The sequence below is a fragment of the Amblyomma mixtum genome, chromosome 7, assembly GCF_055824585.1.
Source record: "Amblyomma mixtum isolate Tamu chromosome 7, ASM5582458v1, whole genome shotgun sequence".
Taxonomy (NCBI): Eukaryota; Metazoa; Arthropoda; class Arachnida; order Ixodida; family Ixodidae; genus Amblyomma; species Amblyomma mixtum.
This window is the reverse complement of record NC_143018.1, coordinates 13,565,371-13,577,636: the sequence shown is the minus strand read 5'-3', so window position 1 is coordinate 13,577,636 and position 12,266 is coordinate 13,565,371. Positions and strand designations below refer to the sequence as shown.

Here is a 12,266-nt window from a genome sequence, read left to right as displayed (position 1 = left end):
AGACGTAGAAGCGCTTTACCAGTGGCAGTTAGAAAACAACTGCAAATATTCCTAATGCACTCACATCTGCATTACTACCTCTCGGGGTGGGAACATAGTAGTTGGGTAGACATTACACGTTCCCTTTTATACTGTACCCGACTGTATGTACAAACGAACCGTGTGCCCACTTGCTTCCAGGCGTGGAGGTGTGCGCCGGTCTGCTGAGCCTCCTTATCAGCGGCTACCTGCACACGCTTCTCGCCCAGTCGCTGCTGCAGCTCCTCCTCTCCTTCGCCGACATCAGCCTCGTGCCGCTGTCCGGATGCCACGGCTTCTGGGAGCAGCAGGTCGAGACCTGCTACCGGAGCGAGAGGGTGGGTGCGCATGCGCGAGCCATTTCTTCCTGCCTCCTTTTCCTTGGAAGCATGTGCCAAGTTGTCATTAAAATCTGGCCATCGTTCTTTTCGACCTGTGTTCGGTAGCTGCTGACGCATGCCTGTGATGCTAGTAATTGGTACCCAATAACACGCGATGTTAATGGTCTGAAATAGAAGTGGAAACATTTTTGTGCTGGCAAGAGACACGACAGTTTGTAGGCGTCCAATTCTAGTCCAGTGAGGTCGAACTTTGTAAAACGCGAAGCCTTTGTAGAGTTCTATAGTTGGTCGGCACTAGAGAGAGAGAGAAAAGTGGTAGAGTGAAAGCAGGGAGGTTAACTAGAAGAATTTTCCGGTTGGCTACCCTGCACTGGGGGAAAGGGACGGGGGGGGGGGGGCGTAAAAGAATAAGAGGAAGTAGAGCAATGCGGTCGGTAGCAAACGCTACAGGCAATGACATGCGCGCTGAAAATCACAGGCTGCCGCAGCTGTAGCCTGAGCGCCTTGAGGGCTGCCGAGCGCTGCGACCTGAACTGGACACATAGACCGTCCTCCATCATTAACACAAGGCACTCAGGCAGCGCAGACGTTCCACTGTGAAGAAAGGCTGCTTGCCGTTGCTGTGGATAACGTGGTTGACAACGTAAGACATCCCGCCTTTATTTTTGAACGATAAGGCATTGTGCCAGCTGCTGGAGCGCTTCAAGGGCTGGACTGAACAAATACAGCACCTGCAGTGCATTCTGTGCAGCTGGTGTGTGCAAGCTAGAAGACAGCTCACGCACGGTGGTCACGAATGTCCTCAGCATTGCAATTACTTGATCGCCTTCGACTTGGATCGGTTCCTGATCGGCTGGCCGACCAGCAGTAGGCTCAGAACACTGGGTGTACGCGGTGTCTGTTCCGTCACTGAGAGGTGACAAAGCCCGAAAATCAGGGCACCGTTGAATTCTACGGTGGGTCTCCGTTTTTCTGGTTGCTGTGGTTCACATTGCGGAGTATTTCCTGCTCCTCAAACAATGATTAAAACGCGCAGCGAGAACAACAAGCGCAGGAACGAGAACAAGGCGCAGCGAAAACACCAGTTATGAACCATCTTTTCCGCAATGACGTTCTATAGATCAAAGATGCTTGACCATGTTAACGCTTTAAGGCAGGGTAGTTGGCTAGTCTTGGAGGCGTGGGTACGAACCTCCAAATGCGTACGTGGAGTATTGAGACAGGGGGCAACCCTCATCTGCACGCAGCGGGTGTGCGGCCAGCACTCGGCGCGTCACGCGGGCCAGCGGGTCCCCCACAACGTGTCCGGACTGCCGTTGCACGTGAGGCCCTTCAAGTACGACGACGTCGTAATGGACTGCGTCAACGTCACCGAGACCATGAGCGAGCACTTCTTGTGAGTGGCTACGCGCTCTCCACCCGCACGGTGAACACATTGACGAGCAGCTGGCCTTTGTCACCCGGCCTTTGTGTGTGTTCGTGTGCTTAAGGTTAGCGTGAGTTGAGAAAGAAGGCGAAGAAAGAACAAATAATGCTGCAGTTCTGTTTGTGTAGTGTTGGTTTCCAGGCTGTCTAAAGCGAACGGGCGAATGTCTCCTCAAGATCTGTTTTGAATGGCTTTTCTTTTGTATTATTTCGGTTGTATAGAGAATGAACGAATGAATGAGTGAGTCTCCAACTCGCGTACATCGCAGCCACACGTCCGTGGGCCTGCGGTCTCACGCGCAGTCGTGGCGCGTGGGCAACGTCCAGCTGGAGTTGGTCCTCTGCTTGGGCCTCATGTGGGCCCTGCTGTACGTGTGCCTGGCCTCCGGTCTGCGAACGCCGGTACACCGACAATGGTTCTCATTCCGCGCTATTTTCTACACTACACTGTAGATGAGGGCCTAGCGAGCAGCTTCCCCTGCTAACGGTGTCGTGTCGAATGGACGCCTGTCCAGCGGACACTTGTACGCTTTTTCCGGACCTCGCGGTTCGGAAAAAGCGTACGACAATTGGTATTGGTGCAGATCACCATTGAACGTGTCTCTGGAACAGAAAAATCTGGAAGGCACAGTTTTACTTTGTACCTTTTTTGAAGCGTGACGTGTGGCCTCCGGCTGAATCATCGCTTCAGAGCACGAGAATGGAGCTGTCGAATTTTGTGTAAGTAGGCAAGAAAGATAGCAAACGCCGTTATTTCTTGTCACTGTCTTTGTAGCGCTGTTACATAAGTGAACATGCACCAACTCTCCCAGTTGTCAGTTTTATCGCGCATGCTACCTGTCTCGTCTTCCTGTTCTGTGGTGTAAGCTTTTGTGTTTGAGTACAGCGCGCCAACCCCTTAATGTTTATATCGTCACTTGGAAATGCGACGAACGCAAGTTACCAAGTCACGTAGTTCAGTGTAATACGCGAACAAACATGGCAGACTTGACTAGAGCGCTGACAGAGTAGAAAGAAGCGGTATTACGCACACATACTGTAACAATATCACTTAATATGATATATGCTCGTCTGTGATACCGATGAAACTGATATCAATGACATTTTTGTTTCGTGAACACTGAAATATAGATCAAACTTTCTTCTCTGTCAGACCGCGCAGTACCTTGCACTGCGCTTTATATGATGGCGCCTGACGATGTGTAACGTTAGCTATTTGACCATTGTCCCTTTGTTTCTCACCTAGGTATAAACGCGCATGCCTGCGTCTGAAGGCCTCAGTGCGCACGTTATAGCGCAAGGGTGTTCGAAGTCAATGGTTTTTTCAGCCCTTATGCGAGAGTGAGCCGCAGTGCGAAGTGTCGTTTTGCGCCACCCAGCGGCTGTCTTCCGTGACTCTGCTCCCCATCGGGCTGACGGTGGTGCTCGTGATCGAGACGCTGTGGAGAGAGGGCGCCAGCCTCGGCATATGGTTCATGCTGGTGCCTCGCTGGCGGGAACTCCTGCAGATAACGGTAAGCACCCCATCTCGCTTTTCCCTCTCGCCTTTTCTTCCCAAACGAGGGTAATGCTTGCTAGGTTTATGCTGCTGTATTGCACCCACTCAGTGCTTGCAATAGATTACGTGCTGTGACTCATTCAGTGATCGAGCGAGGATACCTTCATTACATTTCTGATGTTTATGCTCTCTCCTAGTTTCTTGCTCATGAGAGGGGAATAAACACGTTGAATGTGGAGCAGCGCCACCTGCAGTCTGAACAGAAAGGGGTAAAAAGGGAGTAAGCTATCCTACAGCGCACTCCCTTTTATAAAACGGAGTGAGCTAGAAGACAGCTTACCCCTTATTGGCCTATATTGGTGTTTGGAGTGTATAGATGCTGGTTGGGAGGTGCGAGGAGCATCTCAAAGTGAACATATCACTGGTGCGTTTTGTGCCACACCAAGACCAACATGCCGACACACCGATGTATGCTGTAGCTTTCTGTGCGTCCTCATTTGCTTCGTCGAGAATACCTCCAAGCTAGCTTCTAAGGACAACGCCAAGTAATTAACCCTACCTCAAGCACTCTAGCAAATAACCCCACGCTTCAGTATTCCGTCAAAGACGCTTTGGAAACAGTCCTCACTGTTCTGCTAAATACTCTTGTTGAGAGTTTAGTCCACCTTTATGTTTCAGCATTCGCAAGAATTGTATTACAATTAAACCTTGTTATAACGAAGTTGTATGGGCCCGACGATTACTTCGTTATAGACGTAGCTTCGTCATAGCCCGCGTTGGCTAAGCTTCCGAGGGAAATCGTCATACCTTCGTTATATCTATTATTTCGTTATATCCGTCTCGTTATAACAGGGTTTCGACTGTTAATAACATTTCATGCTGACGGATTCATTGCACCTCGTGAATCAGGTATGGACCCGCGCCGTGGAGCAGGTGCTGTTCACGTTTGGCGTCTCCTACGGCCCAGTGATCACCTTCGGTAGCTTCTGCCGCCGCTTCGAGAACGTGCACAGGTATACACAATGTCTTCTGCTCGTCATGGCCGTTAGCTTTGTGTGCTCTATGCTGGATATTCTGTAAGCTTAGTAACTATGATGAATTTATAATGTAGCTGAATAGTGATTTCCCTCGTACTCTCGTATAAGTCTATCCACTTGCCCAGTATTGCTTTTAAAGAACTGTTGCTGTCTACACCTGCGCATTTGTAATGTTATAGCGCACGATGTAACATGCACGCAATTTTAACAGACATTTGTTCCGTTTCTCGCCTCCCTGTGCATGAAATCATGCATGCGTTTTTTAGGGTATCGGTGCTCAAGGCATGTAGAGAGCATGAAGGCGTCGTGCCGCCATCATTTCTGGCGAAACATTGGAACATGCGCGAACATGGGACTCTATGATAGTCATTTGGACTAGTTGGTAGTGAATCATAGTAAGGGATACACAGTGAGGGGAGACGCTCAATTACACATCTTCTAGTGTCTTGGAAAAAAAAAGCGTGATGGCTGAAAGCTCTAGGGAACCATGGGGACGTCTCCGAACGCGTGGATAGTTCATAACATCTGAAGAAAGGAATTTCGCCGGAAATCACAAGTTTAGCCATTTGTGCTGAAAACTCATTTTCTTTGTTTCTTTGAAAATATGCGATATTCCTGCGAACTTGACTGCGTTGAGTACAGCGCTTTTTAGTGACCTACGCGGTTGGTAGCAGTTGTGCAGGTCACAGTTCGTTCACTTTTATTGACAACCTATACATAATTTGAAACTTAACGTCCCGGAGAAATGTTTCTGAACCTTTTTTTTACGACTTCTGCAAAACTGTTTGCATAGAGTCCCTGCCCACTATATCACTGAATGCGGCGGAGGATTTCGTGCACACTCCCTTGCTACTTTGATAGTGGCATGGAGGTTACTAGAATTCTGCTACGTGGCTTAGAAGCGAACCCGCTGGTCTGGGAGCCTTGTGAAAGGACAGTACATTCCGTTTTTTTTTGTCATCTCTTTTCCGCGCCAACGATGACGTTAATGTCTGATGAAAAAAGGTCTTTCTGAAGCAAAACTACGCGTCGTGACATAGTTTTACATGTGACACTTGCTCAAGTTTTATGGGGCCACAGACTAATAGAAGAAATAATAAACTTTAAATCTGCCCAACAGTTTGAAATCTGAGGCGTGTCGCGTTGCTTTTGGTGATTAGGTGAACTAACTACCACGCCAGGTTATAAGCTTGAAGCAGGCAGTGACTTGCTCACAGCCGACCCATGCATCATAGACTTGAGCGCCGAGATCGCCAGATACAGAAGTGTAGATTTTAAGTTCAACATTTAAAGATAAAAGCGAACGATGGTGTTTGCATGACCTGGGTGTAATTCCGCGGCGCAGGGTGGTGTTCCTGGTGGCGCTGCTGACGCTGGCCTCCAGCCTGATGTACTCCATCATCGTGTTCTCGTCGCTGGGAAGCTTGTCACTCAGTCTCAACATCCCCGTCAAGGACATCGTGCACGGAGGTATATGTGCAGACACGCTTAAGCGCGGGAGGTCACCAGGACCCGTTTACTCACTCTAAAAGTACAACCGGACGAAGTGCACCAGGGAGAATACACGAGAGGCGGTGTTATCAGTCGTCTTAGTGCTGAGAAAACGCTGCTGTCTGTTTTGGCTTTCCACACCCTTTTACATCTCGTTCTGCGATCGAAGCCGCACCGCACGGATTCAATAAAAGACTATGCTTATCACAATTTATACACGCGATCACCATAACTGTCTACTGCTCCATTGCTGGGTCGCGACTCTCTCCCATTCAGCTTGATTGTTGTCCCTGGCGATAAGGACATACCAGACAAAGCCACAAGATCACATGAACTCGCACCCTCCGCACAGTGCGAAGGGTAACTATTGACAACGCGCGATAGCGGCGAGTTTCCTCCCGCTGTTGCTCTAAGAATAAGGAGACGTGCCTCAACTCATCGGCAGCTGCTTTACGATTTCTGAAGCCTTGATGAGGTTTCAAATTAGCTGGTTCTGTGACGAAGAAGACCGGCAGATCGCTCAATGGTTCGGTCCTCGTCGCAGGTCAGAGCGTCATCTTTGTGGCGATGAGCAAGTACTCCGTGCATTGGATTCCTTCGTGCCTCTTCTTCCTGCTGACCCTCATCGCCGGCACAAACTCGCAGGTGAGGAGGCACCGCCGAACAGTATGGGGCGTGTTCTCGTATCAGGAGAAGCGTGTACTACGGCTCCAATCGTTGCTGCTTAGTTGTGTTCTGAATAATCCTTCAACCTTAAATGACTCTATTTTGAAAATACTGCAGGCCAGAGTAGGGCCCAAACAGGAGAGGCAGATGTAGCACAACAAAATAATGCATAGCAATAGAGAAAAGCTATGGAGTCAAATTTAGAAATGCCTTTTTGTGCATGGGCCTTCTTAAACCTTGCCAGTATTTTGCAGATCGTAAGTCACGACAAAGCACTCCTGGTTGTGTCTATGAAGTGCGAAGGTCAATCCTAACTGATTCGTACGAGACCTTCAACTCCTAACATTGCCCTCCATGTGCACGCCAGAAGTTATTCGTAACCTTTAAAGAGAATGAGAGAGGCTTGGAACACGATCTCTTTCCCGACGTCTCCCGCTTTCCGCTATCGTAGCTGTGCCTTGCGGACGTGGCACTGACGCACTGGGGCGACAGCTTCAGTCTGGTGCAGCGGTACCGACGCCACTTCACGGTGCTTTACTGTGCCGCAGCCTTCATGCTGGGCCTTCCTTTCGTCACCGAGGTAGGTACATGGGCGACTTGGCCATTGAACACAGTATTGAAAAACTCAACGACAAGCCCTGGTTTCTATACGCCGAAGCGACAACTCAGGTGGTCCGTGGCGCGTCAGTTTGAAAAAGGGTGTAATGTAGGCAGGCACTGGTTAACAAGAGTGAGAAACACAGAACGAACGCTGAACAACAGATTTAGTTCCCTTATCGAAGCTGCGGTCAGTGGGTGGGGAACCTTCTTCCGCCCCCTTGTTTTGTTCAAGTCATTATTGGACGGAATCGGGGGTCGGCAACAATATTTATTGCTTGCTCTTGCGTGCGTAACTCGTTTGGAGACTTAGTAATGGGGAACTATTGGCACTGAGAGTATTTCTTGAAAGCTGAAACAAAATGTAAGCTGGTCGAGCGCCGACGTTCGGCCTAGAGGTGGCACATTAAGTAGATGCAGCATCTATGTGACAGTTAGGTCAGTACGTGCATATTTGGATAATATAAATAGATCTGCTCATTTTTGTGCGCTTTCATTTTTTCTTAATCCACTTTCTATCATATCTGTTATAACGATAGCATATTTTAATGTTGGTCACACATAAGTTAAATAGGCAGTTAATTTTAAAGATTTTGAGGTGAATTTTAATCTTTGATTCCAAAATCACAGTTTCTTTGAAGCAGCTTAACACATTTTCAGATGGTCACTCGGTCTTCGCAATCATAATGATTCCAACATAAGTGCTCTCATTTTCCACCGGCAAGTGTTCAAAGTTTCGACAGCAGGCGCCACATGTGACAGTCTGATGTGCGCTTGCTGGACCGCAGGCCGGCCTGTACTTGGTGCAGCTGGTTGATAGCCAGGTGGTGGGCTTCCTACTCAGCTACGTGGCCTTCTTCGAGCTGCTGGCCGTCATGTGGATCTACGGTGGGCTAATGTCTTACGCTTTACAGATCGCGGTCACCGATATACACGCACGCCCAGCGGAAAGCTTTGGCGGGCCTTCGCCCAGTCAAAAAGCACAACATGAAATTTTAAGTCGTCAGAACAGATTTTTGTAGTATTTTTGGCCCTGAATTTGTATTACCGACAAAATCTTTTCTTGTAACTTTTGAATTTCGTGCAATATTGTGCTGTCTCATGTTGCAACAAGAGAACGACGCAAAAATACTACAGTACTACAGAAAAATCTGCTATTAGGACATAACATTTCGGCATATTTTGGTCACGATTCTGTAGTTCTCCTCGACCGGCCGCTATAAACTGTTCTGACCGCGAAGGGAGTAAAGCACGGAAATTTTACTTATAGACGTAGAGGAGTAAAGGAGGATGTTTTTTTAGTCCAGTGTACTAACGCCTTACTTCAGTGTGATCCAGCAATGTTTAGTCTTACATCTTGGATAAATTTTAAATAACCTCTTTGTTGAAAAACTGTAGCGCTCGAGACAGGGACACAACGAAGACAACAACACATGTTCTACACATCCGTCTTCGTTGTGTCCCTGTCTCGAGTGCTACAGTTTTTATCATGAGCAACCAACATGCCCAAACATCCACCCTGATCGACCTCTGTGTTTATCGTTGTACAAGCGATTTGTTGATTATGCGTGTCTTTCCTTACCGGCTGAAGCCCAAGTTGTGTTTAGGAGTCAGTGCTGTTGTGCTGGCGAAGGCAAGTTTGTTATCGATACTCTGGATACACGCTGACGATACGGTACTCAGATTTTTCCAAGCACCGTGTCGTGGCATACACATCTTCACCAGCGCATGCCGTCAGCAGAGCACGTAAAGTGCGCAACCACGCTGCGGCCCTTCGCTGCAGGCCTGGAGCACCTCAAGCTGGACGTGATGCTGATGCACGGCGAGCTGTCGGCCATCAAGCTGGAGGCGGCATGGTGCATCCTCGTTCCCGCCGCCCTGGCCGTGAGTGCTTCGCGCTTTTTCGGTTGGTCGGACCTCTTCAGGGAGCTCCTCGATCATCCGCAGGTGAGCATGGCTACGAGCCTGGTGTCCGGCTGCAGCTCCCTCCGCCTGGGCCCCATCCAGTTCCCGGTGCACGTGTGCTACGTCGGCTGGAGCCTCGTCATCGTCGCAGCCCTGCAGGTTCCTCTGTGGGCGGTGCTCGAGGCCATCCGGAACCAGGCGGTGCGTTGTTTGGCTAGCCACCTCCCTCGCGGGGTTTGTTAGGCGCGGGTTGAATGTGCTATTTCACATTTTTTTCCCCCAATGCGGGTCTGTTGTGTGCACGTGCAGTGTGCTTTTGTGCAGACTTTTCGGCTTACGCACATTTCCACTGACAGGATTTTCGGGACTGGGCAGGCTTATTTAGAGAACGTTATCATTAATGAACCTTTACGTGCCATTAGTTATGCAGGCATTACGGAATCAGTGTGTTGAAGAGGCACATATAAATGTACTGAAAATTGTCTATAGCGTCTGCACAGCCACCATTGTTCTCCACAGAGAAAGAAAAAGCTCAATACAGAAGGGCGTCAGGCCGAGACTAGAGCACTACACGAGGTTAGCGCCGGCCCGGCTTGTGGGCCGGGCCAGAAAATAGAGAGTTATACCATAGCACAATCAGCGATCCGCTTCCGTGATTCGCTTCCGCGAGGCGCCACCGAGCGTGCGCAGAGCGTCATGGGGGCGACAGATGGCGCCACGTTCCCGTCACCGCGTGCGCGCCGGCCGCTTCGGGATCCAATCAGCGCGTACATAGTGGTGCTCCGCGGAAGCGGATGACGGATGCTATAACTCTCTAATGTGCTATTTCGCCGGGCCGGACACTGTCTTCAGGTTGCGGGCCGGGCTAGGCTTGTGCTTGGCAGGCCGGGCTCGGGCCCGTACATAGACAGGCTTTGTACGCTTTTGATACATTACAGCAGGGTGAAATACACATGGGGCATCCCCGCAGCGACACCGATGAAATAGGACCGTGCTGTTGGCTGTGAAAAAATACTACTTAGTGCTTAGTTACTTAATTTAGGTGTCCGCTCTGCTGGATTTTCCTCACGCGAGAAAAATGATTAACGATACTCATCTTTCTTTAAAGCGAAAGCTTTACTACTTGCACTTTAAGCCTTTGCCGTGGCGCAACGGTGCCACCATTGACCTTTAGTTGACCTCTGTGTGACGTCATGTGTGACATCACGCCGAAGAGAAGGGCGACCGACTCGCGCCGTCGCAAGCCGCGGCGGTGCCACCACCGGCGCCTAACTCCTGCGCTCTCCGCTAGGAGCGCAACAGCTGCTTTGTGACGTCACGCCGAAGAGAAGAGCGACCGACTCGTGCCGTCGCAAGCCGCGGCGGTGCCACCACCGCGTGGCCTCCGCGATCGAAGCGCGCTTTTGCAGATCGCGGCGGCCACGACCACCGGCGCCTAACTCCTGCGCTCTCCGCCAGGAGCGCGATTGTGGCGTTACGCTGAAGAGATTAGGCTCGACTCACGTCGCTAGAAAGCAGTAGCTGTGCCAACCACCAGCGGCTTAACATTGCTTCGCGATCTCGCGCCGTCCGTGTGCGACAGCGGTGCACATGAACGGCGGCCTGACTGGACTGGATTGTACTGGACTGGATTGGATTGGATTAGAATAGATTAGATTAGATTACATTATATTACATTGGATTGGATTTGATTGGATTGGCTTGTATAACAGATGCATCGCCACAAGTCTAACCACAAGCACCACCACCAGCTACACTACCAGCTGAACCATCTCGTAGGTACGGATATTGCTTTCGCAATTACCGGGCTTAACCAAGCTAAGCCACAGCGAATTTTTTTTGCGACCGCTGTCCGGAACATCTCGGAAATGAAGAAATCCTGGCGCTAAAACGTTTCCACCGATTTATTCATGCTACCATATCTTTATTGGTGCGGAATGAGGGAAAGCTCATCTGTAGATCTAATTAAATCAGCGGCACTCACAGCTTTGTCCCAGTAACGCCGCAATAAAGTATCGCAAAATGATAACACTGAGTGTTGAATATTAACAAACAACATGGGAAAGCAAGCTTTACAAACTTCGCAGCAAACTAACATACAATGTGTTTACGTCGCATTTAATGGCATAGGTAAATAAACTGCACGATATAAGCGTGGCATGGTATATGCTGTGCGTCGATTAGGACCAATAAAATCATTTGCTATTAGAACACCTGCCCTCGTTGTATCTGTGCCTCTCCAAACTGGGCGGAAGGGCGCTGGACTTGATGTCATAATAGAAGGGCTTTCTGTGACCGTCTTGGGAATTAGTCGGGGGTTCTCACACGTTCTTTCCGATCGCTGTTTTACATCCTTAGAAACTGGACCGGTGCCTCGTTCCCGCCTCCACGATGGAACTGGGTCTGGCGGCCATGTCCAGCTCGGAGCAGCCGCCGGTCGCCGCGCACCACAGCTTCTGACGCTTGATACCGGCGCCGAAATGTGCGACGGTGGCAGGCGGGGCCCAAGAGCTCGGTTCCTTTGACGTATACGTCGATGTTTCCCGTTTATTTCTTATACAGGAAAAGACTTCCCAGCAAACCAAGGAATACGAAGTGAATATTCATTCAATATTCTTCTAAGAAATTTCGAAGGAATAGAATGGTCTTCCTGATGAAATTGTATCTATTACTGACGTAAATAACTTTCGCAAAGCTTTGGCTGGTGTTGTGTAAACTCTGACGATTTTGTTCTGCACTAATGTATTTTTTGTCTTCGCTAACATTGTATACACAGGATTAATCTTTTATGTATCCGTTTCCTCTTTCTCCATTCTTTGTCCTATTTCTGACCACTCCCCTCTGCAATGACTGCAAGGCCCTGAGGGTAAAATAAAATAAAATATATAAATAAGTATCCTGCACAAGATATAAGATGCCCATATGACGTTGAGAAAAGTTTATAGTATATATGTATGATATGCATATAGCGTCCGTATAACACACATATCATGCCCACATATGATGGTTTAGAGGATGAATTCATCAGATATTCAGCCAATCTATTTTAAGGTTGGGAGGGGGGGGTGCCATTTATTTAATGTGCTTTATAGCTGATAATAAAACACATGATGCAAAAGACAACAAAGAGTTGGAGATGAAAGAAACAACATCTTATTACACAGGAAACTTCAACCTTCTGTACATGATCACGGAATGACAATTCAGATAACAGATGCATAGCGAGAAAATTACACATTGGTCGCCATGTTCAATGCATATTTATGATTCACTGGGTTTTATCACGCC

General features: G+C 48.9%; 2 protein-coding genes across 2 annotated transcripts in view; one reads left to right on the top strand and one right to left on the bottom strand.

Annotated features, from left to right (window-relative positions):
• Positions 1-11,886, top strand: part of LOC149335064 (sodium-dependent nutrient amino acid transporter 1-like) — a 41,793-nt gene extending 29,907 nt beyond the window's left edge. The window contains exons 9-20 of the mRNA XM_089553589.1: positions 102-356; positions 1,607-1,755; positions 2,054-2,186; positions 3,164-3,298; positions 4,192-4,295; positions 5,665-5,789; positions 6,355-6,455; positions 6,928-7,056; positions 7,862-7,961; positions 8,857-8,957; positions 9,021-9,179; positions 11,337-11,886. Of these exons, the coding sequence (XP_089409715.1) occupies positions 102-356; positions 1,607-1,755; positions 2,054-2,186; positions 3,164-3,298; positions 4,192-4,295; positions 5,665-5,789; positions 6,355-6,455; positions 6,928-7,056; positions 7,862-7,961; positions 8,857-8,957; positions 9,021-9,179; positions 11,337-11,438 (1,593 nt within the window). The 3' untranslated portion in view covers positions 11,439-11,886. The remainder of the gene's footprint in view (positions 1-101; positions 357-1,606; positions 1,756-2,053; positions 2,187-3,163; positions 3,299-4,191; positions 4,296-5,664; positions 5,790-6,354; positions 6,456-6,927; positions 7,057-7,861; positions 7,962-8,856; positions 8,958-9,020; positions 9,180-11,336) is intronic.
• Positions 1-12,266, bottom strand: part of LOC149335063 (endothelin-converting enzyme 2-like) — a 67,115-nt gene that overhangs the window by 49,437 nt on the left and 5,412 nt on the right. The window lies entirely within an intron of this gene.